This window comes from Bos taurus, chromosome 21 (assembly GCF_002263795.3).
Source record: "Bos taurus isolate L1 Dominette 01449 registration number 42190680 breed Hereford chromosome 21, ARS-UCD2.0, whole genome shotgun sequence".
In the NCBI taxonomy this organism is placed as follows: domain Eukaryota; kingdom Metazoa; phylum Chordata; class Mammalia; order Artiodactyla; family Bovidae; genus Bos; species Bos taurus.
Genome location: NC_037348.1, coordinates 56,566,665 through 56,590,366, shown reverse-complemented (window position 1 = coordinate 56,590,366; position 23,702 = coordinate 56,566,665). Strand labels below are relative to the sequence as shown.

Below are 23,702 nucleotides of genomic sequence, written 5' to 3'. Positions count from 1 at the left end.
TATATCCCCACGAAACCATCGCCAGCTCAAGACAGTGAATATCCCATGCGTGTGTGCTAAGTCGCTTCAGTCATGTCCGACTTTTTGCAACCCTATGGACTGTAGCCTGTCAGGCTTCTCTGTCCATGGGCTTCTCCAGGGGAAAATACTGGAGTGGGTTGCCATGCTCTCCTCCAGGGGATCTTCCAGATGCTGGGATCAAACCCTCATCTCTTATGTCTCCTGCATTGGCAGGTGAGTTCTTTACCATTGGTGCCACCTGGGAAGCCCAACGAATATCCCATCACTCCTTAAAGTTTCCTTGTGCCCTTTTGTGGTTCTCTCCTTAACCTACTGAACTTGTAACATGGGGTGAAAGGATTCGGTGAGTACGAGATCCTTCTGTAATAATCAGTGACATTATTTAAGTCCATCTATCATAGTCGGCTCAGGCTGCCATGATAAAATATTATACCATAGACCGTGGTGGCTTAGACAACATAAATTTACTTTCTCCCAGTTGTGGAGGCTGAAAGTCCAAGGTGAAGGTACCAGCATGATTGGCTGCTTGGGTGCTTCTTGGCTTGTAGGTGGCCACCTTCCCCCAGTCATCACACAACAGAAAGAGCAAGAGCAAGAGCCCCAGTGCTTCTTTTCATAAGGGCCCCGCCTTTATGAATTCATTTAACCTTAATTACCTCCCAAAGGCCCCAAGTCCAAATATCATCACATGTGGGGATGAGGGTTTCAACACAGGAATTTTGGAGGGGGCACAGTTCAGTCCACAGTGATAGTGAATGGTTATCTTTTGTAAATTATCATGCTTATTTACCTCTTTATCTGGAACTTCAAAGTCAGTGGGGGTGAGGTAAGAGCTAATTGGGGGTGGGAAGGAGCAGATGTAGCCTAGAAATTCCTGTTGGCGAGCCTTGGAGAGTAGACTTCCTTGGAGGTGTAAACGTGTACATGTCGGCACACATATATGATATGTATACACGCCATTTCCACCCTTCCTAACTTGCAACCCCAGAGGGAAAGTATGGATGGAGCCCATGCTTCTTCAGTGGACACTCTGGGGTCTGAGTCTCCATCTGACAGGTCTTAGATGGAGAGCCTTGGTATCTGTAGATCTGGTGGATGGAGCCCATGCTTCTTCAGTGGACACTCTGGGGTCTGAGTCTCCATCTGACAGGTCTTAGATGGAGAGCCTTGGTATCTGTAGATCTGGTGGATGGAGCCCAGGCTTCTTCAGTGGACACTCTGGGGTCTGAGTCTCCATCCGACAGGTCTTAGATGGAGAGCCTTGGCATCTGTGGATCTGGTCTCCTGGTGGTAGTGGGTTTCGTTGCTGGTGCATCCTTCTGCCGAGTTAATACAAACGTTCTCTTGTGGGAATGGTCAGTGATATGCTTTTGTTTTTCACAGACGTGAACGAGTGTGCAACTGAGAATCCCTGTGTACAAACCTGTGTCAACACCTATGGCTCTTTCATCTGCCGCTGTGACCCAGGATATGAACTCGAGGATGATGGCGTTCATTGCAGTGGTAATGAGCTTGGCTTTGGAGACTTCCACTTGTCCTAGGGGCACTGGGACAGGGGTTTCTTCACAGGTGTTTCCTCTTGTTTCCCAGACAGATTTCCAGTTTGGGACATTTTCCAGTGCAGCGGGGTTACAAGCACACAAAACAGATGAGTCACTTCCCAAAGGTGGCATGCAACTGCACGTCCCTTGTTATTTGACCCTTAATGCAAAAATCAGTGGAGCTAACTTTTAGGATCTGACATGGGGTTGAAGAGGAAGAGGAATTGCCTAATTTTGCATGCTGGTTTGAGTTATCTGTCTTCACCCAGCACTGAGTCAAGTCATGGGAATAGGGCAGATAGTACTAACAGAATGATAGCAGGAATAAAAGCAAGTCTCACAGGGTAGGGTTGGGAGGGGGAGTGTTGAATGAATGAGATTATGTATGTAGACTATTAAAGTCTCTACAATCAGTGCCTAACTTCAGACCTGGCACATCATGAACACGCAGTAACTAGTTTTCAAATCAACTAATGAATGATTGGATGTTGAATGAATAAAATCTTAATTTATTGTGAGAACACATATGGCTCAGTTGACCTTTTGTAAATTCTTTCCAAGCCCAGGAAGCTATGACTCTTTGCTCATGCTAGCTTGTGGACTCTTATAATTATCTTAGAAACTTGGACTCACAATTATCTTAGAAACTTGTAAACTCCAGTAAACTCCTTGGGAATAGGAGTAGCTTCTTACTCCTATCCGTTCCTATAGCATTCTGCAGAGGGCCATGTATATTTCATTCTTTGCTTCATTTTTCCTTCTCTTCTTTCTTTTCCTGTTTTTTTGTAAATGTTGACTTAAACTCCATTCTATTCAGTTTTAGCATCATCAGCAATTGTGAAGGAGCACAGTCCAAACTAATGATGCTTCACTGTATTTTTCAAAACAAGTATGCCATATCCTAGAGTGTGAAAATCTTTTCATCCTCCAGAATAGAAAGTTTTCTAATCCTGGATTTCATCGTAACAGGAACTGACCCAGGCCATGAATGGAACGTGTGTGATAGCTTCAGATAGGACCAGAGTGTTTTGGGGACAGAATTCTCTGAAACAAACGAGCTCTTCTCCCCAGGGCCTGGAAAGATACGGCCACAAGTAGCCTTAGGCCGATTAAATGTCAGTCCCAGAAATAGCCGTAAGATACCCTCAGGCATAAAAAACTACTTTCTTCCTAGATTTCAATCCCCGTCTCTCCTCACCTCCTGTAGTACTCCTTTGGGGAATCTGGGCTAAGGAACTAAGAGGTGAAACGTTTAGCATTACGCAGTGGGGTCATTCATTTTTGGAGAATTGTCTGCACATCCACAAATGTGGCCACCTGCAGAGAAGAGACTGTAGAGTCAGAAGGAGCCAGTTTCAAATTCTAGCTCTCCCGTTCAGTGCCTTCCCTGGCCAAGTCACTTTCTGAGCCTCAGTTTCCACATTTGTTAAAAAACAAACCAACCAACAAACACCTTCATGGGCAGTCATAAAGATGAAATGAGCTGGGGTACCTCAGTGTCATTTGTGTTAACTTACTTTCTCTAAGCCTAAGTGTAAGAAACTTTTGGTTTGTCAAGAAGCCATCCTTGGTGTTTTGGCAAAAATTTTCAGTTGACTCACTTTAACCAAAATGGTCATCTTTTTCCCCATATTCGTGATGATGCACACTTTCTGAAATCTTTAGCTAACCCCTGTCCACTGTGGGCCTGGGCTTCCCTGATGGCTCAGCAGGTAAAGCATCTGCCTACAATGCACGAGACACGGGAGACATAGTTTTGATCCCTGGGTCAGGAAGATCCCCTGGAGGAGGAAAATGGCAACCCACTCAAACATTGTTACCTGAAAAACCCCATGGACAGGACAAATCTCCCCTCTGCTGAGGAACCTGGCGGGCTACAGTCCATGGGGTCGCAGAGAGTCAGATAGGAGTTGCGGGGATGTTTGCTGGGAGCTTGTTGTCTGTCCCTTCCTACTTAACTCCCTTTCTGTGCTGCTTGTTTCCTGGCCAGGATCTGTGACCTTTGCTGTGTTGTTCCAGCTGCTGTGGCCCCTCTGTGCAGCCCCATGTCCCTTAGAGATTTGCTAAGTGAGCTGACCCAGGAAACCACGATGGACTCTCATGTGGATGCTTGAAACTGTGCTCCTTGCCAGAAACTGGCCTGTATTTCTTTTTTATTCCTGCTTCAGTCTTTAATAGTAATTTTTATTGGAGTCCAGTTGCTTTACAATGTTGTGTTCATTTCTGCCATATGGCAAAGTGAACCAGCTATATGTATACACATATCCCCTCTTTTTTGGACTTGCTTTCGTTTTCAGTCACCACAGAACACTGAGTAGAGTTCCCTGTGCTATGCAGTCTGTTCTCGTAAGCTAGTTATTTTATACATAGTAGTGTACATACTGGAGAAGGCAGTGGCACCCCACTCCAGTACTCTTGTCTGGAAAATCCCATGGACAGAGGAGTCTGGTAGTCTGCAATGGGGTTGCTAGAGTTGGACACAACTGAGCGACTTCACTTTCACACTTCACTTTCATGCATTGGAGAAGGAAATGGCAACCCACTCCAGTGTGCTTGCCTGGAGAATCCCAGGGACGGGGGAGCCTGGTGGGCTGCCGTCTATGGGGTTGCACAGAGTCGGACACGACTGAAGTGACTTAGCAGCAGCAGCAGCAGCGGTGTATATACATTAATCCCAGTCTCCCAATTCTTCCGATCCCAATCTTCCTCCCTTGGTATCCATACATTTGTTCTCTATGTCTGTGTCTCCATTTCTGCTCTCCAAATAAGATCATTTATACCATTTTTCTAGATTCCACGTATATGCATTAACATATGATATTTCTTTCTGACTTACTTCACTTACTTATTGTTGTTCAGTTGCTCAGTAGTGTCCGACTCTGCGAACCCATGGACTTAGCACACCAGGCTTCCCTGTCCTTCACTATCTCCCAGAGTTTGCTCAAACTCATGTCCATTGAATGGGTAACCTCTGTGAGCCTCACTCTCCCCTCTGTTGAGTATGTTTAGTAATAGCACCTCTTTCTAGGGCTGAGGTGAAGATTGAATGCCATCTACCCATCTCATTCTCTGTCGTCCCCCTCTCCTGCCCTCAATATTTCCCAGCATCAGGGTTTTTCCCAAAGAGTTGGCTCTTCACATCACATCACATCACATCAGGTGGCCAAAGTACTGGAGCTTCAGCTTCAGCATCAGTCCTTCCAATGAATATTCAGGACTGATTTCCTTTAGGATGGACTGGTTTGATCTCCTTGCAGTCTAAGGGACTCTCAAGCATCTTCTCCAACACCACAGTTCAAAAGCATCAATTCTTTGGCACTCAGCCTTCTTTACAGTCCAACTCCCACATCCATATGACTACTGGAAAAACCATAGTTTTGACTAGATGGAGCTTTGTTGGCAAAATAATGTCTCTGCTTTTTAATATGCAGTCTAGGTTTGTCATAACTCTTTTTCTCTAGGTCCATTGTATTTCTGCTTATGGAGGATGGAGCCACAGTCCTTAGTAAAGTCTGGGGATTGTGACTCTAACATAAGCAGAGGGGTCTGTTAGGTGGAGGTGGTTGCTATTTCTCCATCTGCAGTGGGGCGAGCCCCAGCCAGGGAACTTCCCAAGCCCAGAACTCCCCAGATCCACCAATTTGGAGTCCAATTCAGGCAGGATTTACTCAGAGAGACATTATGGCATTGTGTTGATGAGTATAGAATCTGGAGTCTGGCTGGCCAGGTTCAAATCCCAGCTTTACTGCTTACCCGTTATCTGTAAATTTAGTCAAAGTCCCTAACCTTGAGGCTTCCCTGGTGGTCCAGTGATTAAGACTCTGTGCTTCCAATGCAGGGGGCAGATTTGATCCCTTGTTGGGGAATTAAGATCCCACATGCCGCATGGTGTGGCCAAAAAGTAAAAAAAAAAAGTTACCTAATCTCTGTGAGCCTCAATCTCCTCTCTGTCAAGTATGGTTAGTAATAGCACCCCTTTCTAGGGCTGAGGTGAGGATTGAATAAGATGAGGCGTGTAGTGCATGTAACCCAGGGCTTGGTACACAGCGAGCTCTCAGGAAATGACAGGTTTTACCACTGCCTTCTACTAAAGGTATGAATGGAATCTACACGCTTAACAGAAATAAACAGGACACTCTGTTAGGATGGCTGGGGCCAAGACCAGACTCTACGAGGCTCCCCAGGGAGCGGGAGTGGGCAGGACAGAGCAGATCTGACTCACCGAGCGTGCTTTAACTTTTCAAAGCAGCATCTCAGTTATGCTGGCTCTTAACCCATCGCCCGGAGGCCCCTGGGAGAGAAGGAAAGGAGTTTTTCCTTCTCAAATGTGAGAGATAGCAGGCATGTAACACAGGAATTATCGCATAGTGGAGGAGCAGCCTCCCATGCGCTGACACCCTCTCTGGGTGATTCCAGAGAGCAATCCTAGGACATGTCACATGGGGAAGCCAGTGAAAGCAAGTTTTCGGGAACACAACAAATAAAAGAAAAACATGTTTTCTTTGGCGTGCTTATCGCGTGAGGCTCAAATGGGGGTTCTCTTGCCAAACACTGTGTGTGATGAAGAGCTGACTCTTCTGGAGCGCCTGCTTTTGTATCCCTGGCCACAGTCTACAAGTTCAATGGCTCCCTCTTCAGGTCCCCACCTCTGTGGCTGGAGAGTGGCCCAGCGCCAGGTCCTACATCCCAGGGACCACCTGAGGCAGGCGGGCCACCCCGTGCCACACAGAGTTTTCCCTTTCAAGGAAGTTTTTTAGTATTTATTTATTTATTTGGCTGTGCCAGGGCTTAGTCGCAGCACACAGACTCTTCGATCTTCATTGCAGCATGTGACATCTTTAGTTGCAACATGTGAGATCTAGTTCCTGGACCAGGGATGGAACCTGGGCCTCCTGCATTGGGAGGACAGAGTCTTAGCCACTGGACCACCAGGGAAGTCCCTCAGGGAAGTTTTTGGATACAATGAAGTTTTAATAAAATTCACACCCCCTGGCCTTCTGGAGATGTCCCTTTTAGTTGTGATTTTAGGAATAATATTGTTTCTCAACTTGCGGGCGATTAGAGGGGAGTTGGCACTGGTAACTAGGGCTTTCCAGGAAGCGCTAGTGGTAAAGAACCTGTCTGCCAATGCAGGAGACATAAGAGGCGTGGGTCTGATCCCTGGGTCAGGAAAGTCCCTGGAGGAGGGCATGGCAACCCACTCCAGTATTCTTGCCTAGAGAATCCCATGGACAGAGGAGTCTGGCGTGCTGCAGTCCATGGGGTTGCAAAGAGTCAGACATGACTTAGTGACTAAATAACAACAAGGCACTGGTAAAGTTGCCCTTTCAGAAGACTAGGTCCAGTGAATATGTTTTTTAGGTCTAGGGAAGAGCTCTGCACCCAGAAAACTCCAGCAGACAAACAAATCTCACCTCCAGATGTAGAGGGTAGATTCACCTACAGGGCAAAATGAGACAGTGATGAGTAGATGATGTAGCTGAGCCAGAGGCAAACGGTGTTGGAAGCTTGAGGGAGACAGAGTTTAGCTTCATGAAGGAGAGAATTTTCTACCAATTAGAGCTGTCCAATTATCAATGGGCTTCCTTGGTAGGTAGTGAGCTCCCCATCACCAGAAGTGTTCAAAAATGAATTGGAAACTTCTTGGCAGAGAAGCTATCCTATGTGTCAGGAGAGTGTGGCTACTATTGTTCGTTGCTAAGTCATGTCTGACTCATTGCGACCCCATGGACTGCAGCACACCAGACTTTTTGCTGTCCTTCCCTGTCTCTCTTCATCATGCTCAGACTCATGTCCATTGAGTCCGTGATGCCATCCAAGCATTTCATCCTCTCTCATCCTCTTCTCCTCCTGCCTTCAGTCTTTCCCAGCATCAGGGTCTTTTCCAATGAGTTGGCTCTTTGCATCAGATGGCCAAAGTATTGGAGCCTTAGCTTCAGCATCAGTCCTTCCAATGAATATTCAGGGTTGATTTCCTTTAGGATTGACTGATTTCATCTCCTTGCTGACCAAGGAGAGTGTGCAGGCTGGGATAAATAAAGCTAGAATAGCAGTAAGTTCCCATGCCCAGGTAGTTTATGATTATAAATGGCATGTGTAACTTGTCTCCCCCAGATATGGACGAATGCAGCTTCTCTGAGTTCCTCTGCCAACACGAGTGTGTGAACCAGCCAGGCACGTACTTCTGCTCCTGCCCAGCCGGCTACATCCTGCTGGATGACAACCGGAGCTGCCAGGGTGAGGCTGCTAGAGGGACCCAGCTGGGGGAGGTGTGAGATGGGGCTGGCTCAGGGGGCCACCTGGATGTCTTTGCCTGGGGAAGGTGGCAGGGGTGAGGGTGTGAATGGGTGCTGGTGACTCCCAGTGTGACAGGCTCTGGGCAGGATGCCTGGGCTGGTACCTTCCTGCCCTGCAACCCCATCCTTTGGCTTCAGAAAGGACAAGGTCACTCTCCTTGCTGGAATGCCCTCTGCAGATACACGCAGCTGGTCCTGCCTCCCCAGGCAGGTCTCTGCAGCCCCTCTGAGGAAGGCTCCAGACCCCACCAGGACCTCTGATGGCCGGGTCGTGGTCCATGAGCCAGTTTTCTCATGGTCCCTGGAGAGCAGCCTGGTCAGCCTTTCTCTACCAACTTCCTAGAGAATGGACACAGGCGGGGGCCACCTGCATCCTCTGACTGCTGCCTGCCTCAAAGGGTCGTGACCCTGGCTGTGAAGGGGGTGGGGTCTCCCCAAGATTGGCTGCTCAAGATGCTTTCCAGCCCATGCTCACCTACTGGGGCAGATGGAGGAGGCTGGTAGCTGGGCAACAGATTCATTTTAAGCTCCTTGGGACTTGCCTTATCCCAACACCAAGCAAGAATTCTCCACACAACAGTGCCAAGCAGTAGAAATATATTGTGAGCTATAAATGTGAGCCACATATGTAATTTTAAATGTTCTAGTAGTCACATTAAAACAATAGAAAGAAACAGGTAAAATTAATTTTAGAGCATATTTTATTTAGAGCTATATATCTAAAATATTACCAGTCTACTATGTACTCAATATAAAAATTATCAGTGCTTTACATTCTTTGGCTTTACTAAGTTGTTGGACTCTCATCTGTATTTTCCACTTACAGCACATCTCAGTTTAGACTAGTCACATTTCAAGTGCTCAGTGGTCACGTGTGGCTGGTGGCTGCCATACTGGCTAGTGTAGCTCTGTAGAAAGACCCAGGCCGCCTCCACCCCAACTCCCACCCGTCTGGCCCCGGGACCGGCACCTCGGAAGTGCTGCCTGGCTTCAGCCTCTTGTCTATCACGCATTTCAGACATCAACGAGTGTGAGCACAGAAACCACACGTGCATCCTGCAGCAGACCTGCTACAATTTGCAAGGGGGCTTCAAGTGCATTGACCCCATCCGCTGTGAGGAGCCTTATCTGCGGATCAGTGATAAGTAAGTCATGACTTCCCCTGGGGAGATGGGAATGTGGATGAGGAGCCTGTTTCAGAAATCTGCCGGTGAGGTGTCAAGGAGAGAGTACCTCCCAGGGTAGTGGGAGATGTGGTCTACTGTCTCCTATACAACAAGGGAGGCCTGGCATGCTGCAGTCCATGGGGTCGCAAAGAGTCGGACAGCGCTGAGCGGCTGAACTGAACACAACACATGCACGCCCGCCTCCCCCACCACACGTCTCTACCGTTCCCCGGCTCATGCCAGAGCTATATGAAGATTCTCTAGAAAGCTAATCAAGAGGAGAGCTGGGGTTCATGAATCTCCTTTTCCCTTTAATGACTTTGTCCTGGATGTTGTTGCTGTTTTGGTGGATATACAGGGTCTTTAGAGCTGGGCTTCTCAAAGATCACATGCATAGAAACCACCCAGGGATCTTGTTAGTGGCCCAATTCTGATTCTGTGGGCCTGATCTGGTGTGAGACTCGGCCTTGCAGACAAGCCCCCAGGTGAAATGGATGCTTGCAGCCTTCCTGGACCTTGTTGGGAGTAGCAAGAGGCTGGACAGATCGCTAGAGAGTTCTCATAACTGAGGATACCTAGCTTGCTCTAATCAAGTTTTTGAAGTCATAATAGTGATTGAATGAAATCACCAGATGGCAAATATTTCGTTGAGGTGAGCACCGAAGTGAAGACAACCTCTACAGAGTGAATACACTAGAACAGTGGTTTTCTGCCCCCGTGTACTAGGAATTCCTTTTCTTACTGTTTAGTTCCTATTTAACTGTTTTAGTTCCACTGCAGCCTGCGTGCATTGCAGTAGGCACGCACGCGCGCACGCGCACACACACACACACACACACACACACACACACGGATGTCTTCTGCCCTCCTCCCTTCCAGTCACCTGTTTACTACCCCCACAGCTCCCAGCCCTCCCAACTGGGATACAGGGATGAAGGGACACGTCCATCATGCATGCCCTCTAAGGACACAGCTCCTAAGAGGAATTCACGCCTTACCAGTATGCTTCCTGCTCTGATCAAAAGCTGGCAGAAAAGGACAAAGCAGGAACAGACAGGTCCTAAAGGAGTCTTTGCTGGCTGCTAAGAGCTGTGCTTCTAAGTAGCCCTGTGGAACAGCATTCTTTGATTTCTGGTTCCAGGGCCCTTTGTGGCAAAGCAGAACTCCACCCTCACCGACTCCCATTCCTGGTTGTCCCTGGGTTTCTCCAGGTCTCACTTGTCTGTGGTGGGGACCCGCCCTGAGCTGGTGTTACTGGCAGGGCCCCGACGAGCCGCTGAGAGCCCTGGGAGACTCCTGCACCCTGCCTTCAGGCCCCATTCCAGTTTCACTTCAGCCGCCCTTATCCAGCTCATTTCCTTGTTCAGGTGTCCTGAACAACCTGAGCATGACCTGCCCTCACCTTCACCCACACCCCGGAATGTCCTGCCTCCCGGCTTCTGTGCACACGTTTTCTGCACATGGAAGGCTTTCCTGCCATTGCCACCGGGACAGACTTGCCCCATCTTTCAGATCTGGGTGCCAGTGCCACCTCCCAGCTGTTTGCGATCCTCTTCAGCTGGGAGCCATCTCTCCCTCCTCCACATCTCTTTTAGAAAACAATTAGTTTCTGTGTGACATATGACATTTTAATGTGGCTATTTTGGCACCCGGAACATCTTGACTTGGCTGTTTAAAAAAACAAAACTTCAAAAATTCCTTTTTAAAAAGTAATTTTATTTATTTACTTATTTTTGGCTGTGCTGGGTGTTTATTGCTTCTTGGGCTCTTCTTTAGTTGCGGTTAGCAGGGGCTACTCTTTATTTGCAGTATGAGGGTTTCTCATTGAGGTGGCTTCTCTTGTTGCAGAGCACAGGCTCTAGGCACATGGGCTTCAGTAGTTTCAGAGTGAAGGCTCCGCAGTTGTGGCTCCCAGGCCCAGGCTCAATATTTGTGGCAATGGGCTTAATTGCTCTTTGGCATATGGGATCTTCCCAGACCAGGGATAGAGCCCGTACCTCCTGCATGTGGCTCCAACCTCTCCTGCAGGCAGATTCTTTACCACTGAGCCACCAGGGAAGCCCCTAAAAATTCTTTTTATACCCTCATTTATCAAGTGTTAGTCAAACTCCTGGTCTGTGCCCAGTGCCAGGTGCTGTGGTGTTTGTTCTTATTGCTGGTGGAGGAGAAAGACGATGAACTAATGGTCACATAATGAATGCATGATCCTCAATGGTAGTAGGGGCTGTGAACAGGAAGAACGGAAATTTACAAAGTGAAAGAGTAGGCTGGACTTGGTCTAGTCTGGGGAGTCTAAAAGCCCCTCTGAGTAAATGACCCTTGAGCTGGAATGGAAAGGTGAGTCGATGTTAACAGAGTAGAAGAGCAGAGGGAACAGCGTGTTTAACGCTATGAGCAAGAGTGACCTTGATGTCTTCAGGAACAGGAAGAAGCTGCAGCCTCATCAATGACATGGACAGTGACCTGTGAGGAAGTTAGAGAAACTAACAGAGACCAGACCCCATGAGGTTTTAGAGGTTAGAGTATGTGTTTAGTTTTTATGCAAGTTGCAATGGGTGCCACTGTAGAACCTTTGAAGCAGGATACAGACATAATCTGATTTATGTTTGACGAAGGGCACTCTGCCTGCGGTGTAATAGGTTGGAGTGGGAGAGCCTTCTGTTCCATCAAGGAGGCTGTCACAAGGTCCAGGTGAGACATCAAGGCGGTGCACTGACAGTGGAGATGGAGTAGCTGGATTTGGACTACATTTTAGAAGTAGAACGGATAGATTTTGAAGATGGATTGGAAGTCAGGGGAGAGTGACAGAAACAGAAAAACTTACTCCCAGTTTTGGCCACCAAGGCATAGATCAACAGATATCCTCATCCTGTTATGCACTTGGACCCCTAGGGGGAATCTCAGGAATGAGGGGAGAGATGGGGGTGGTGATTCAGGATAAATCCAGCGGTGTCTGTAAAATGCATACCTTGGTAATGAGTCAACTTTATACTATGTTATACTATGTTAAATATATACATAGTTAGACTATGCTATTACTAGTGTCTCAAATGAGATGCTTTGTATCAGACATTTTCGTCTATGATTTATTTCTCCTATTAAAGAGTGAATTTAAGATAATTAAATTTATCATTGCAATAAGTGTCCTAACATCTGAAAGTCCTGTCCTAATGTATCTTGTACATAGCGAGTTCTGATGTTTTGTTTAAAGAAAGGAAATACCCAATTCTATTCCACACAGACTGGGGTAAGTACAATAGAAAATGTAAAAAAGACCAGTCAAGACCCATCCATCTATTGTAATTTCTCATTTTTAAAGCTTCTCAATGAGTATGGATGGTTGGGAAGTGAAGGACTGTGCAGCACACTTTTGCCAACTAAATATGTGACAAACATGAAGTGTATTACAGGATGTCCCAGTGTTCTGAAAACCAGGCAACTCAGGTTTATGCTTCAGTAGCAGGACTATCTGATTGGCCAGAACAGGCCGTTCTCTAGGAAACAGAGGGCTCACCTACATGCTGGAGAGTTTTTAGACCAGAGACAGAAGGAGAGGGCCTCCACAGCCACAGCATTTGGATGGTAGAAAGGGGGTGTCCTTCTTTTCCATGTTTCAAGCACAGAGGTAGGTACAACCAGCATCTGGAAAGGATCTGCCACTTTCTCACATGATTTCCCTTCCCGACAGCCGCTGTATGTGTCCCGCGGAGAATCCTGGCTGCAGAGACCAGCCCTTCACCATCTTGTACCGGGATATGGACGTGGTGTCAGGACGCTCTGTTCCCGCTGACATCTTCCAAATGCAAGCAACGACCCGCTACCCTGGGGCTTATTACATTTTCCAGATCAAGTCTGGGAATGAGGGCAGAGAATTCTATATGCGGGTAAGAGGGGGTGCTAAGTGGTGGTCACCATCTTCCACAAGCTGTTCTGTTGTCTAGCCCGGAGTGTGCTTCTAGAAACAGGCCAGAGTGCAGTTCGGAGGGGTGGGTGTGGAGGCAGGAGGGGAAAGTGGATGGGAGTCAGGACTCCACTGTCCTGGTTCCTCTCACTTTCTGAGCGGCCTTGAGAACATTGCTCCTCCTCTGTGAGCCTCAGGATCCTTATCTGTGCAATGAGAAATTAGGCCAAGATGCAATGGTAGGTCTCTTTCTCCCTGCACTTCTTCTTTTTTTTTTTAACCATTTAAAAAAAATTGAAGTATAGACAATTTACAATGTTGTGTTAGTTTCAGGTGTACAGCGAAGTGATTCAGTTATATTTACAGATATAGACATATCTATATCTATGTCTGTATATGTATATGTATATTCTTTCAAGTCCCTGGGCTTCCCAGGTAAAGAATCTGTCTACTAATACAGGAGCTGTAGGAGACACAGGTTCCATCCCTGGGACAGGAAGATCCCCTAGAGGAGGAAACGCACTCCAGTATTCTTGTCTGGAAAATTCCATGGACAGAGGACCCTGGCAGGCTACAGTCCATGGGGTCACAAAAGAGTCCAACACGACTGAAGCAACTGAGCGTACACTCAAAACGCATCAAGTCCCCACTATTTGCTTCTAGAAACTGACTGCAGCAATGAACAAAAAGGTCCCGAATGCCTGCCTTCATGGCACTTACATAGCAATGAACTTAAAGGCATTCCTCAAAGAAGTGGGCTCTACTTGTGCTGTCCGACACAGTAGCCATATGGTTCTTTAAATTTAAAATGAAAATGAAGTAAAATAAGTAAAATTAAAAATTAGTTTCCTTCGTTGCACTAACTACATTTCAGGTGCTCCGCTGCTGTATTCGCTTGGATACAGAACATTTCTATCACTGTAGAAAGTTTGGTTGGCTAACATTGATTTAGCCATATCAGGATAAATTGATGTGGATTTATCAGGAACAAATTTTAGAGCACACATCCTAAATGCATGTGCTTATTTGTAAATTACACACGTGGTACTGTGCCATTTCTATTACTGAGCTTCGTTTCCCTCAGCCTCTGGAGTGGTCATGTGTCTTTGGAGCCCACTGTCTTACAGCTGTGCTTTTCACATTTCAGTGTGAATTTGGATGCTTGTTGAAAAAGTGAATTCCAGAACTTCCTCTCTAGAGACTTTATTTCAGAAGATGGTGGCTAAGACCTAGTGTATCGGTTTCTGATGGCTGCTGTAACAAATTGTCACCAGTTTGGCGGCTTAGGACAACAGGAATTTATTCTGGAAGTCAGAAGTCCGAAATCATTGTCACTGTGCTAGAATCTACCCACTGCTCTGGACTTCCCGGTGGAGCTAGTGGTAAAGAACCTACCTGCCAATGCAGGAGATGTAAGAGATGCGGGTTCCATCAGTGGGTCGGGAAGATGCCCTGAAGGAGGACATGGCAACCCGCTCTAGTATTCTTGCCTAGAGAATCCCATGGATAGAGCAGCCTGACAGGCTATAGTCCATGGGGTCAAAGAGTCAGACACAACTGAAGTGACTTAGCACACCCACGCACGCGCTGAAATCAAGATGTCAGCAGGGCCGTGCTCCCTCCAGAGGCTACAGAGGAGAATCCATTCCTTGTCTCTTCCAGCTTCTGGTGTTGCCAGTCTTCTTGATTCGTGACCACACCACTCCAATCTCTGCATCTGTTGTCACAGTCCCTCCTCTTCTGTGTGTATCAAATCTCCCCGTTTCTTAGAATGTCACTTGTGATTGTATTTAGGCCTACCCAGATAATCCAGCGGAGAAGGCAATGGCAACACACTCCAGTATTCTTGCCTGGAGAATCCCAGGGACAGAGGAGCCTGTTGGGTGCCGTCTTTGGGGTCACACAGAGACAGGACTGATTTAGCAGCAGATAATCCAGATAATCCAGGATAATCCCCCTGTGTTGAGATCCTTAACTTAATCCCATCTGCAAAGATCCTGTTTCCATATAAGGTAATATTTATAGGGCCCAGAGATTAGGACTTGATACCCTTGGGGGCCATGGTTCACCTTGGGAATCTGCATTTCTAATGAACACAGTATGTGGTCCTCCAGGGTCAGTGTGGGGCACTCGACTCAGAAGTTCACAGCTTCAGCCTGTGGGCTGGTGAAAGAACCAAGTGTCTGAGCTCTCCCCACCCTCTCCCAAACCCTTCTCTTCCAGTCTTTGCCTCTGGGGCTGGGACCATCTGAAAACAGAGAGGTTTCAGAAGCAGGATTATACCAGATTAGAAAGGCCTCAGGAGCGAGTATTATGTCTGTTTCCTCACTAATATGTTTTTGGCAAGACTCTAACAGGGCCAGGTCACATGTGATAACGCACCTGTGGACCCAGCATCTGTAGAACACTGTAGTGGGGTCACGGGCTGTGTAAAAAGACGGAATGAGTTGAGGGTAGAGGAACTTCTCAAGGTGAAAAAGATGGAGCTGCGTCTCTGTCAGTCCTTCTTGCATTCCCATCAGCCGTGGCCATCCAGCGGAACCCACCTCTGCCTGCCTCTGTGGGCTTGCTGCCCCCTTGAGCATAAGCCCAGCCCGCCAGCATTCTCCAATCTGGCCTCTAGTGTCTGTACAGACACAGCAGGTCCCAATCATAAGGTACAAAGATGCCCCTCTCGGGGATTTAAAATACCATCACGTATATCAGCTGCTTTAGGTTTTACCCCCAGCAGAATAGGAGGTGGCCTTGTCTTGGCCAGGTCACCACCTACTAAAATCCTCTTGATCCAAATGTTCCCCATGTAGCTGACTTGTAAGAGCTGCCCCTTCATGGCAGGGGAGGAAGATTGTCTTCTGCAGGCGAGTGACCAGGAGGCGGGGCCCCTTCCTTCGAGCTTCCTCTAGTGCCTGGATTGTTACGGCGATGAGGGGACCCTTGAAACTCACAAAACTTTGAGCTCTATGTGGTTTGCTCTCTCTCTCTGGAGAACATTGAGAAGGGCCCTAATTCGTTAGCATATATTCAACTGAGGATGCCAGGACACAGAGGGGATGAGGGCACATAGACCTGCCCTGGGAATGGCTGAAGGAACTTAGGGATGGGAAGCTGGATCCTGGCTAGAAAGGTCCTAAAGGCTGCTCTTGGGAAGAGAAGACAGGCCCGGTGTAGGGGCCCTGTGAAGCCAGGCAGCCTCCCTGTAGGAGGAGGTAGGGTTTCCCTCCCGACACTGTGCAAAGCAGCAGTGCCCTCCTCAGGAGGCCACACAGTCATGGGCTGTGGAGCCAGGCTGACCCACCTCATTTCCTTCTACAACTCACCAATGCTATGGCCTTGGACACACACTCTAACCTCTCTGAGACTGTTTCCTCATCTGTGCGTGCTAAGTCACTTCAGTTGTGTCCGACTCTTTGCAACCCTATGGACTGTAGTCCGCCAGGCTCCTCTGACCATGGGATTCTCCAGGCAAGAATACTGGAGTGGGTTGCCATTTCCTTCTCCAGGGGATCTTCCCAACCCAGGATCGAACACGCATCTCTTATGTCTCCTGCGTTGGCAGGCAGGTCCTGCACACCTAATGCCACCTGGGAAGCCATCCTTATCTGTATAGAGGGGATAATGATAGTATCAATTCTGGGATTGGATGAGATCATCTACTTAGCCCAGTGCCTAGAGCACAGAGCAGCTGTTTTTTATCAAACAAGCAGGATGAAACTTTCAATACCTTTCTATTTCTCCTCTGGCTATCTTGAACCTGCACACACCTGAGTGAGCTCTCAGGCGGAGCCCACTGGATTCACAAATGCTCTCAGTTACTATTGAATTGCCTCTCTCCCCCATATCAGAAGTCCCAGCTGCTTTAGGTAGAAGCCAACCACCAAGTCTCTCAGTGTAAAGTCCCTGCCAGCTTGGCCTCTTGCCTGCCTTCCTCTTCCCCTTTCCTCACTGATGGTGCTGACCTGGCTCCTCCTCTGGGGTTTTGGGGGTACAGATGTGGAAGGGAGGCGGTGAGGGGAGCCAGGGTCGTACTCCCTTGTCGCCATTGTGGGCAGGACCTGGTGCTCTCTTCTGGGACCCAAATGCTCTTGCTTTCATGGGATGCTTTGTCGGTTCTTTGGAGACTTCCCTGAGGACTTTGCACTGACCATTCCCAGGTGTGGGCGAGGGCCTCTGGTTGGCTGCTTGCCACCCCAAACCGCTCTCTCAGAAAGTTTGCATGTGTGGCTGTTGCCTCACCCTGGCGGGCAGACCTTGCACTGGGCCTTCAGGACACCAATAGCCAGCTCCCCCACAGCCCCCTGTCCCCCGCGTGGTGCACAGCATCTCTGGGCTCTCTTCTCTGAGAGAGTCCGGTATACTCTCTGCATCCTTAAGTTCAGAGGACCCACATTGAAAGCTTGATTTGGGGGCTGGTAAGTGTGTCTCATACACTTATATAGGCTGGAGGTGACAAAGTGAGAGAAACAGATCTGGCGCTGGGCCATGGCCTTCAAGTCCTCTATGACAACAGCAGGAGAATCTACACAAAGAGCAGTGGCAGCTGACCCTGTACGGTGCGGGACATACGCCAAGTATTTTCCATATATCACTGCTCTCATCTTCATCACAGCCCTGTTCTCTAGGGCAGGGGTCCCCAGCCTCCGGGATCTACTGCCTGATGATCTGAGGTGGAGCTGATGTAATAATAGTAGAAATAAAGTGCATAATAAATGTAATGCACTTGAGTCATCCTGAAACCATCCCCCGGCTTCCGGTCTTCCACAAAACCAGTCCCTGGTGCCCAGAAGGTTGGGGACCGCTGCTAAGTTTGCTTGCCCTCCCTGACTTTACAGACGAGGGCACTGAGACACTGAGAGGTGAAGGAACTTGCCCCAGATCTTACAGCTTAGGAAATCCCAGCGCAGCATTAGAACCCAGACAGTGTGCCACTAGTATCTATACATACTCTCACATTTCTCTTTAGGATGCGGAGTACTTGTCTAGCTTTGGAGTCTCAGCCAAAATTGAGATAACAAAAATCTCTCCTTTAACATCTAATCAAAAAAAATGAAAGTGTCCAATAAGCACTGATTATGATTGTATTGGTAGAGTCATTTCTGTGGCTGCTGCTACTGTTGTTAGGAGGTTGTGAGCTGTTGGGCCCTGGCGAAGTTGGCGAGGTTGGCGATGTTGGAGATGCCCAAGGGACTGCAGCATCTTGTTGGGGGTGGGTGTTGATGGCTGTTCAGGCTCTGCTACCCTGAGTGTCACTGATGGTGTTACAGTCTCCTGGGAAGAGCTTCATTTCACACAACAGGCATTCCCCACACATACATACCCACAAATGTACACACACATGCACACATGCCTGTACATACACATGTACACTCACACAGTCGCTCATGTGCACAGGTACATACACACATGCAAATACATGCGCACGTTCACACACAGCCCTTTCATGAGCCCCCACTGGCACTCTCTCTCCCACTGAGACCTGGACAGACAACTGGTGACTGGCTTTGGCCAGGTGACTTAGGGACAGTTAGGACGGGAAGAAGGAGCACGGTCACGGGGCATAAACTGTGCCAAAGGGCGTGGAGATCAGGTGACGGGATCACGGAAAGCTGACTTGCTGTGGCCTGGCTGCTTGCCCTGCGTCAGACAATGCCACCTCGCTGGTTGACTCAAGACAAACCTGAGCCTCTGTAGGGGCAGGCCCAAGAAGACAGACGGTCAGGTGGGCTGTTTGCAAGCTACTCCTCTGCAGGCCCCTTCACCGGCATCGCAACTTCGCATCCACCTTCGGTCACTGACATTAATTCAGCTCCACTACATATGCAGCTCTGAGAGTTTAGGAACACACGGCTTCTGCCCTGAGGAATCCACACTGTGAGGGGAGGGAAAACAAGCAGGCAAACATTTACAATTCAAAGGAGTGATTCTCAAGTAGACTAAGTGCCTGGGATGGTCTGGAAATGGAGAGATACTGAGAACTTATCTGAGTTTAGTAGCTAGAAGCTTGATTTTTGGAGTCAGATGCTCTAGTACCATGTGCTAATGTACTTAACCTACTTACTTTGTAGGGTTATAAAGATTAAAAAGGAGATGTATGCAAAAGAAAGGGAAAGTGTCAGTCACTTGGTCATGTCTGACTCTTTGCAATCCCATGGACTGTAGCTCACCAGGCTCCTCTGTCCAGGGGATTCTCCAGGCAAGAATGCTGACGTGGGTAGCCTTTCCCCTCTCCAACGAATCTTTCTGACCCAGAGATCAAACCTGAGTCTCCCACATTGCAGGCAGAGTCTTTACCATCTGAGCCACCAGGGAAGCCCAAGTCATAGCCAAATGCTGAGTATCAACTATGACCACCATCACCATCATCATTTTGTACCAAGTGATCACCAAGTCCACTAATGACCAGAGCCTCTCAAGGGGGCCTATCTCATTAATGCCCTGGGTCTGCCCTAAAAGCCTAGTGAGGAGTGGAGATATTTGTCCTCAGCAAACTTGGCAGGCACTTGAGTCCTCCGTGTGTTTGTGGGCGGGCCTTTCTCAGGCTGCTGCAGATCTGATCCTGCTGGGGATCAGACTGGTTGACCTCTAAGACTACTTCCAAATAGAAGAGGCAGTGATGCTCTCATACTCTGGAGACATTTTCAAGGACAGCCCAAAGGAACAACTGGGAAGTTTCCAGCTGTTCCACTCCCTGTCCCTGGCTCTGCAACTCTCCCGCCCACAGCTTGCCCACAGCTTGCCCAAGCCTGTCCACAGCTCAGGGTCCTCAATCCCTGGCCTTTGTTTGTGCAAATAGTGAAAGCTGGTGAGATATTTAGATCTGTAAGTGCCCTGGGCATTTCCATGTATGGCTGTACCCTCTGAAGTCCTAGCCCAGAGCTCAAAGGGTTTTCAAGAGTTGACAAGGAAGTCGGAACAATCCTCTGTATGAGAGGGTGCCAAGTGCATGGATCCTGACAGGAACAGAGGGAGCTGATGCCAAGAGGAAGTTGTGTGGTGTCAGGCTGCTGATAGCCCAGAGGACAGGGGAGGTCCCACTACTGGGTGAAACCTGTCTGCCTGCCCTGCCCTTGTCATACCTGTGGCAGCTCTTGGTGATGTCCAGAACTTCATGGGGAGCTCTCCCTTCATGGAGACAGATAAAATGTCTGGTGTGGCTTTCAACAAGCCAAGTTTCTTGATTTTGCAGAGCTTGTTGCTTTGTCTGGACATAGCGCCGGGCTCTGCAACTTGTAGGAAGGGATCGTCCAGCATGTCCTGTTCCCTTGTGCTATTTCTTTTCCAGGTACCTACTCTCTGGCCATTGCACTGGCCCTCTGAGTATTTGTCCTTTAGGGCAGTGCTAGGGAGAAATAAAACACATATCAGTCTTTTCTGATAATTGTTGTGCAGTGACAAAGGCCTGGAGTTTGTGGTCAAAAGCATTGGAATGGAACCCCATGTCCCTGCCCATAAGTGGTCTAGTGACTCTAAGCAGTGACTTAACTTATGGAGACTCAGTTCACAAGGAACAACAAAACAAGGGGATAACGAGACATACCTTTAGTATGACAGCTGGGGTCCCCAGACTGGGTCCTGTGCTTTTAGATGCTGCTGCTGCTGCTGCTAAGTCGCTTCAGTTGTATCTGACTCTGTGCGACCCCAGAGACAGCAACCCACCAGGCTCCCCCATCCCTGGGATTCTCCAGGCAAGAACACTGGAGTGGGTTGCCATTTCCTTCTCCAATGCATGAAAGTGAAAAGTGAAAGTGAAGTCACTCAGTCATGTCTGACTCTTAGCGACCCCAGGGACTGCAGCCCACCAGGCTCCTCCATCCATGGGATTTTCCAGGCAAGAGTACTGGAGTGGGGTGCCATCGCAATTGTTGATGTGCCCATGAATCACCTGCAGATTATATTAAGCTACAGATTCTGGCTTAGCATGCCTCAGGCAGGTGCTGAGGTCTTGCATGACTCATAAGTGCCTTGGTGATGCTGATACTGCTAGTCCAAGGACCACACTGAGTAGCCAGGCCTTTCAGAGCTTTTACAGGGATTAAATCAGAATATGTACATAAAAGTGGCCAGAAGAGTACTTCACACATAGCAGAAGCTCAGTTATGTCAGTCTTCTCTCCTTACCACCTTAAAAACTTTAGGAAAAGATTCAGTGGAGGAAGAAAGCTCACATGAAGTTATCAGGATGACAGAGATAGATTCACAGAGTGATGAAGCTGCAGGACAGGGGGTGTGGTGTGTCCAGCCAGAAGCTCCAGCAGAGGCTGCACTTGGAACCAGCTGGAGTCTGGTAAACAAGTCACACTTCCTCAGGCATCATCAAAAAAATCCACTGCAGCAGAAAATCTCAGAATGGGCCCCTGGAACTGTTAGTTTAAAAAGTGTCCTAGGTGCTGTGGAGCTGTTTACTTGGCAACTACTGATCTGGTACAAACTCTCCTTTTAGAGAGGAGGTCCAGAGAGGTGAAGTGACAGCCTGGAGTCACATAGTTCGGGCAACTGTTTCTTCTTTCATTCAAGACACAGTCACTGAACAGTTACCATGTGCCAGGCGTTATTCTGGGTTCTGGAGGGCTCAGCGGTGGAAAACCCACCCCCAGTCTAGTGTGGACCTAGACACCGGACATGGACTTGGTAAATAGCGTGGATGATGACACGTGGTAATGAACACTTCTCTTCCTTGCTAAAGTAGGGGGTGCACTGGCAGAGGGTCACAGGGACCTGAATTAAATTGGGAAAAGCAGAGAAGCTCATCTGAGGAGGTGATATTTCAGTGAGACTTGAAGGAGCAGCAGGGAGAAGCCAGGGCAACATGAGCAAAGTCAGGGAGGAGGGCATCAAGGGATGCCTGTCTGCTGGCAGTGGGCAAGGGGGAGCACCCGGACTGGGACTACAGAGGCTGGCTGCGACCAGACCACTTGACTTCAGCTTTAGTGACTGTCCCAGAGGCCATGTCACCTGAAGGACAGCTTTCCTCACCCTCTCTACCATTGTTTGTTTTCTTTTTCTAAAAATTTTATTATTGGAGTATAATTGCTTTACAATGTGTTAGTTTCTACTGTACAACATGAATCAGCTTTATGTATACATATATCCCCTCCCTCTTGAGCCTCCGTCCCACCACCCTCATCCCACCCTTATAGGTCATCACCGAGCACCGAGCTGAGCTCCCTGTGCTATATACAGTAGCCTCTCGCTATCTTGCACATGATATTGTATATATGTCAATACTTCTCCCAAGCTCCCTTCCCCATTCTGTGTCCACAAGTCTCTATTCCTGTTCCTGCAAATAGGCTCATCTGTACCATTTTCTGCTGTTTGACAGCTTCCAGAGTCAAGCTTACCCTTGGCTCCTTCAGCTGGTCAGATCTTCTCTAACTAGTATGCCTGGTTCCGTCCACAGCAAACGGGCCCCATCAGTGCCACCCTGGTGATGACTCGCCCCATCAAAGGGCCCCGGGACATACAACTGGACTTGGAAATGATCACGGTCAACACCGTCATCAACTTCAGAGGCAGCTCTGTGATCCGACTGCGGATATATGTGTCCCAGTACCCGTTCTGAGCGCCGGGCCGCAGCCTCTGACACTGCCTGCAACTGCACCAAGGGACAGAGAAGCAGAGAAACCAGAGAGCACGAGAGTGAGACAGACGTGAGGCCTTTTCGGCCGAACGTCTCCTGAGGAGTCAGCATGAGTCCCGACCACGCCTCTGTTATTACAGACCCGTCACTTTGAAGGACATACTTCCCCAGTTTCTACGACGCAGTTATCGAAAAGCATTATCATTGGCACACTGACCTGAGATCGACGGTGATTTTTCAAGGCCTTCAGTTTGTTTCCATAGTTTTCAAAGAAAATAGATTAGGTTTGCAGGGTCTGAGTCCACGTTCAAAAACTGTGAACCACTTCCTCTCACCTCCTCCAGGCCTTCTCTCTATCTCTCCTTGATTGCTTCTTTGCCAAGGCCCCCCAAAGCTCCCGGGGATTCTAGGTGTAGCTAGCTTGCTTCTTGCATGTACAGAAGGCTATAGAAAGAAGCCACAGAATGATCTAAAGGTTTTTAAAGAGTCTATTTCAAAGCCATGTCTGGTATTTTCAGCCATAAGAGTTTTAGTTGTCCTTAAATTTGTATAACTGTTTAATCCTTTCCTGTTCATTTTGATGATGATTATTGTTTTTAATCCAAGGTAGAATGCCTTCAAAAGGTCATAAGGCACATGTTATATTCTGTCTTCCCAAACCCAGTCTGCTCTCCATTTTAGTCCAGTGTTTTCTTTGAAGACCCCTTCATCATGCTTTCTTTTGAATTTTTACCCAACTGGGTTGGAAGGCAGAGGTCTCCAAACTGATTAAATATTTGAAGAGATCTTGTGTTTGGTTCATTTTGACATGGGAGATGATTCAGCCTTTGGGGTTGGTTCTAGTTCTCTTTAGTTTATTGGGTACTGGCTTGAAAAGCTCTCCAGAGAGCATGATCACCAGTAAAAACATAATGGGAGTGAGGGAGAGGAGAGCATCAACTCCAAATCCTAGTCCATTTCATTAGGAGACAATGATCAAACCCTCTGTGATGTGGATTATTTCCAGGTACTTTTCCAGAACAGGAAAGTATTCAAGTTGCTTTAAATCGGTGACCCTCACCCCTGATGGCGTAGTAGGATAACCAGTGGAGTTTTCAAGACAAAAACATGACTTCCTGGGCCTTACCCCTAGAGATTCTGATTTACTTGTTCTTAGGTAGGGCCTAAGAATTTTTAAAACTTGGTGAGTAGGTGGAGTTGAGAG

The 23,702-nt window shown here is 48.1% G+C and overlaps 1 protein-coding gene across 3 annotated transcripts in view; it reads left to right on the top strand.

Annotated features, from left to right (window-relative positions):
• FBLN5 (fibulin 5) overlaps positions 1-23,283 on the top strand; it is a 92,686-nt gene extending 69,403 nt beyond the window's left edge. For 2 of the 3 annotated variants that reach the window (XM_005222224.5, XM_005222223.5), the window contains 5 exons: positions 1,405-1,524; positions 7,677-7,799; positions 8,877-9,003; positions 12,713-12,908; positions 22,319-23,283. In XM_005222224.5, coding sequence (XP_005222281.1) covers positions 1,405-1,524; positions 7,677-7,799; positions 8,877-9,003; positions 12,713-12,908; positions 22,319-22,480 — 728 coding nt within the window. In that variant the 3' untranslated portion in view covers positions 22,481-23,283. 3 annotated transcript variants of the gene reach the window in all.
• Positions 23,284-23,702: the final 419 nt, after the last annotated feature.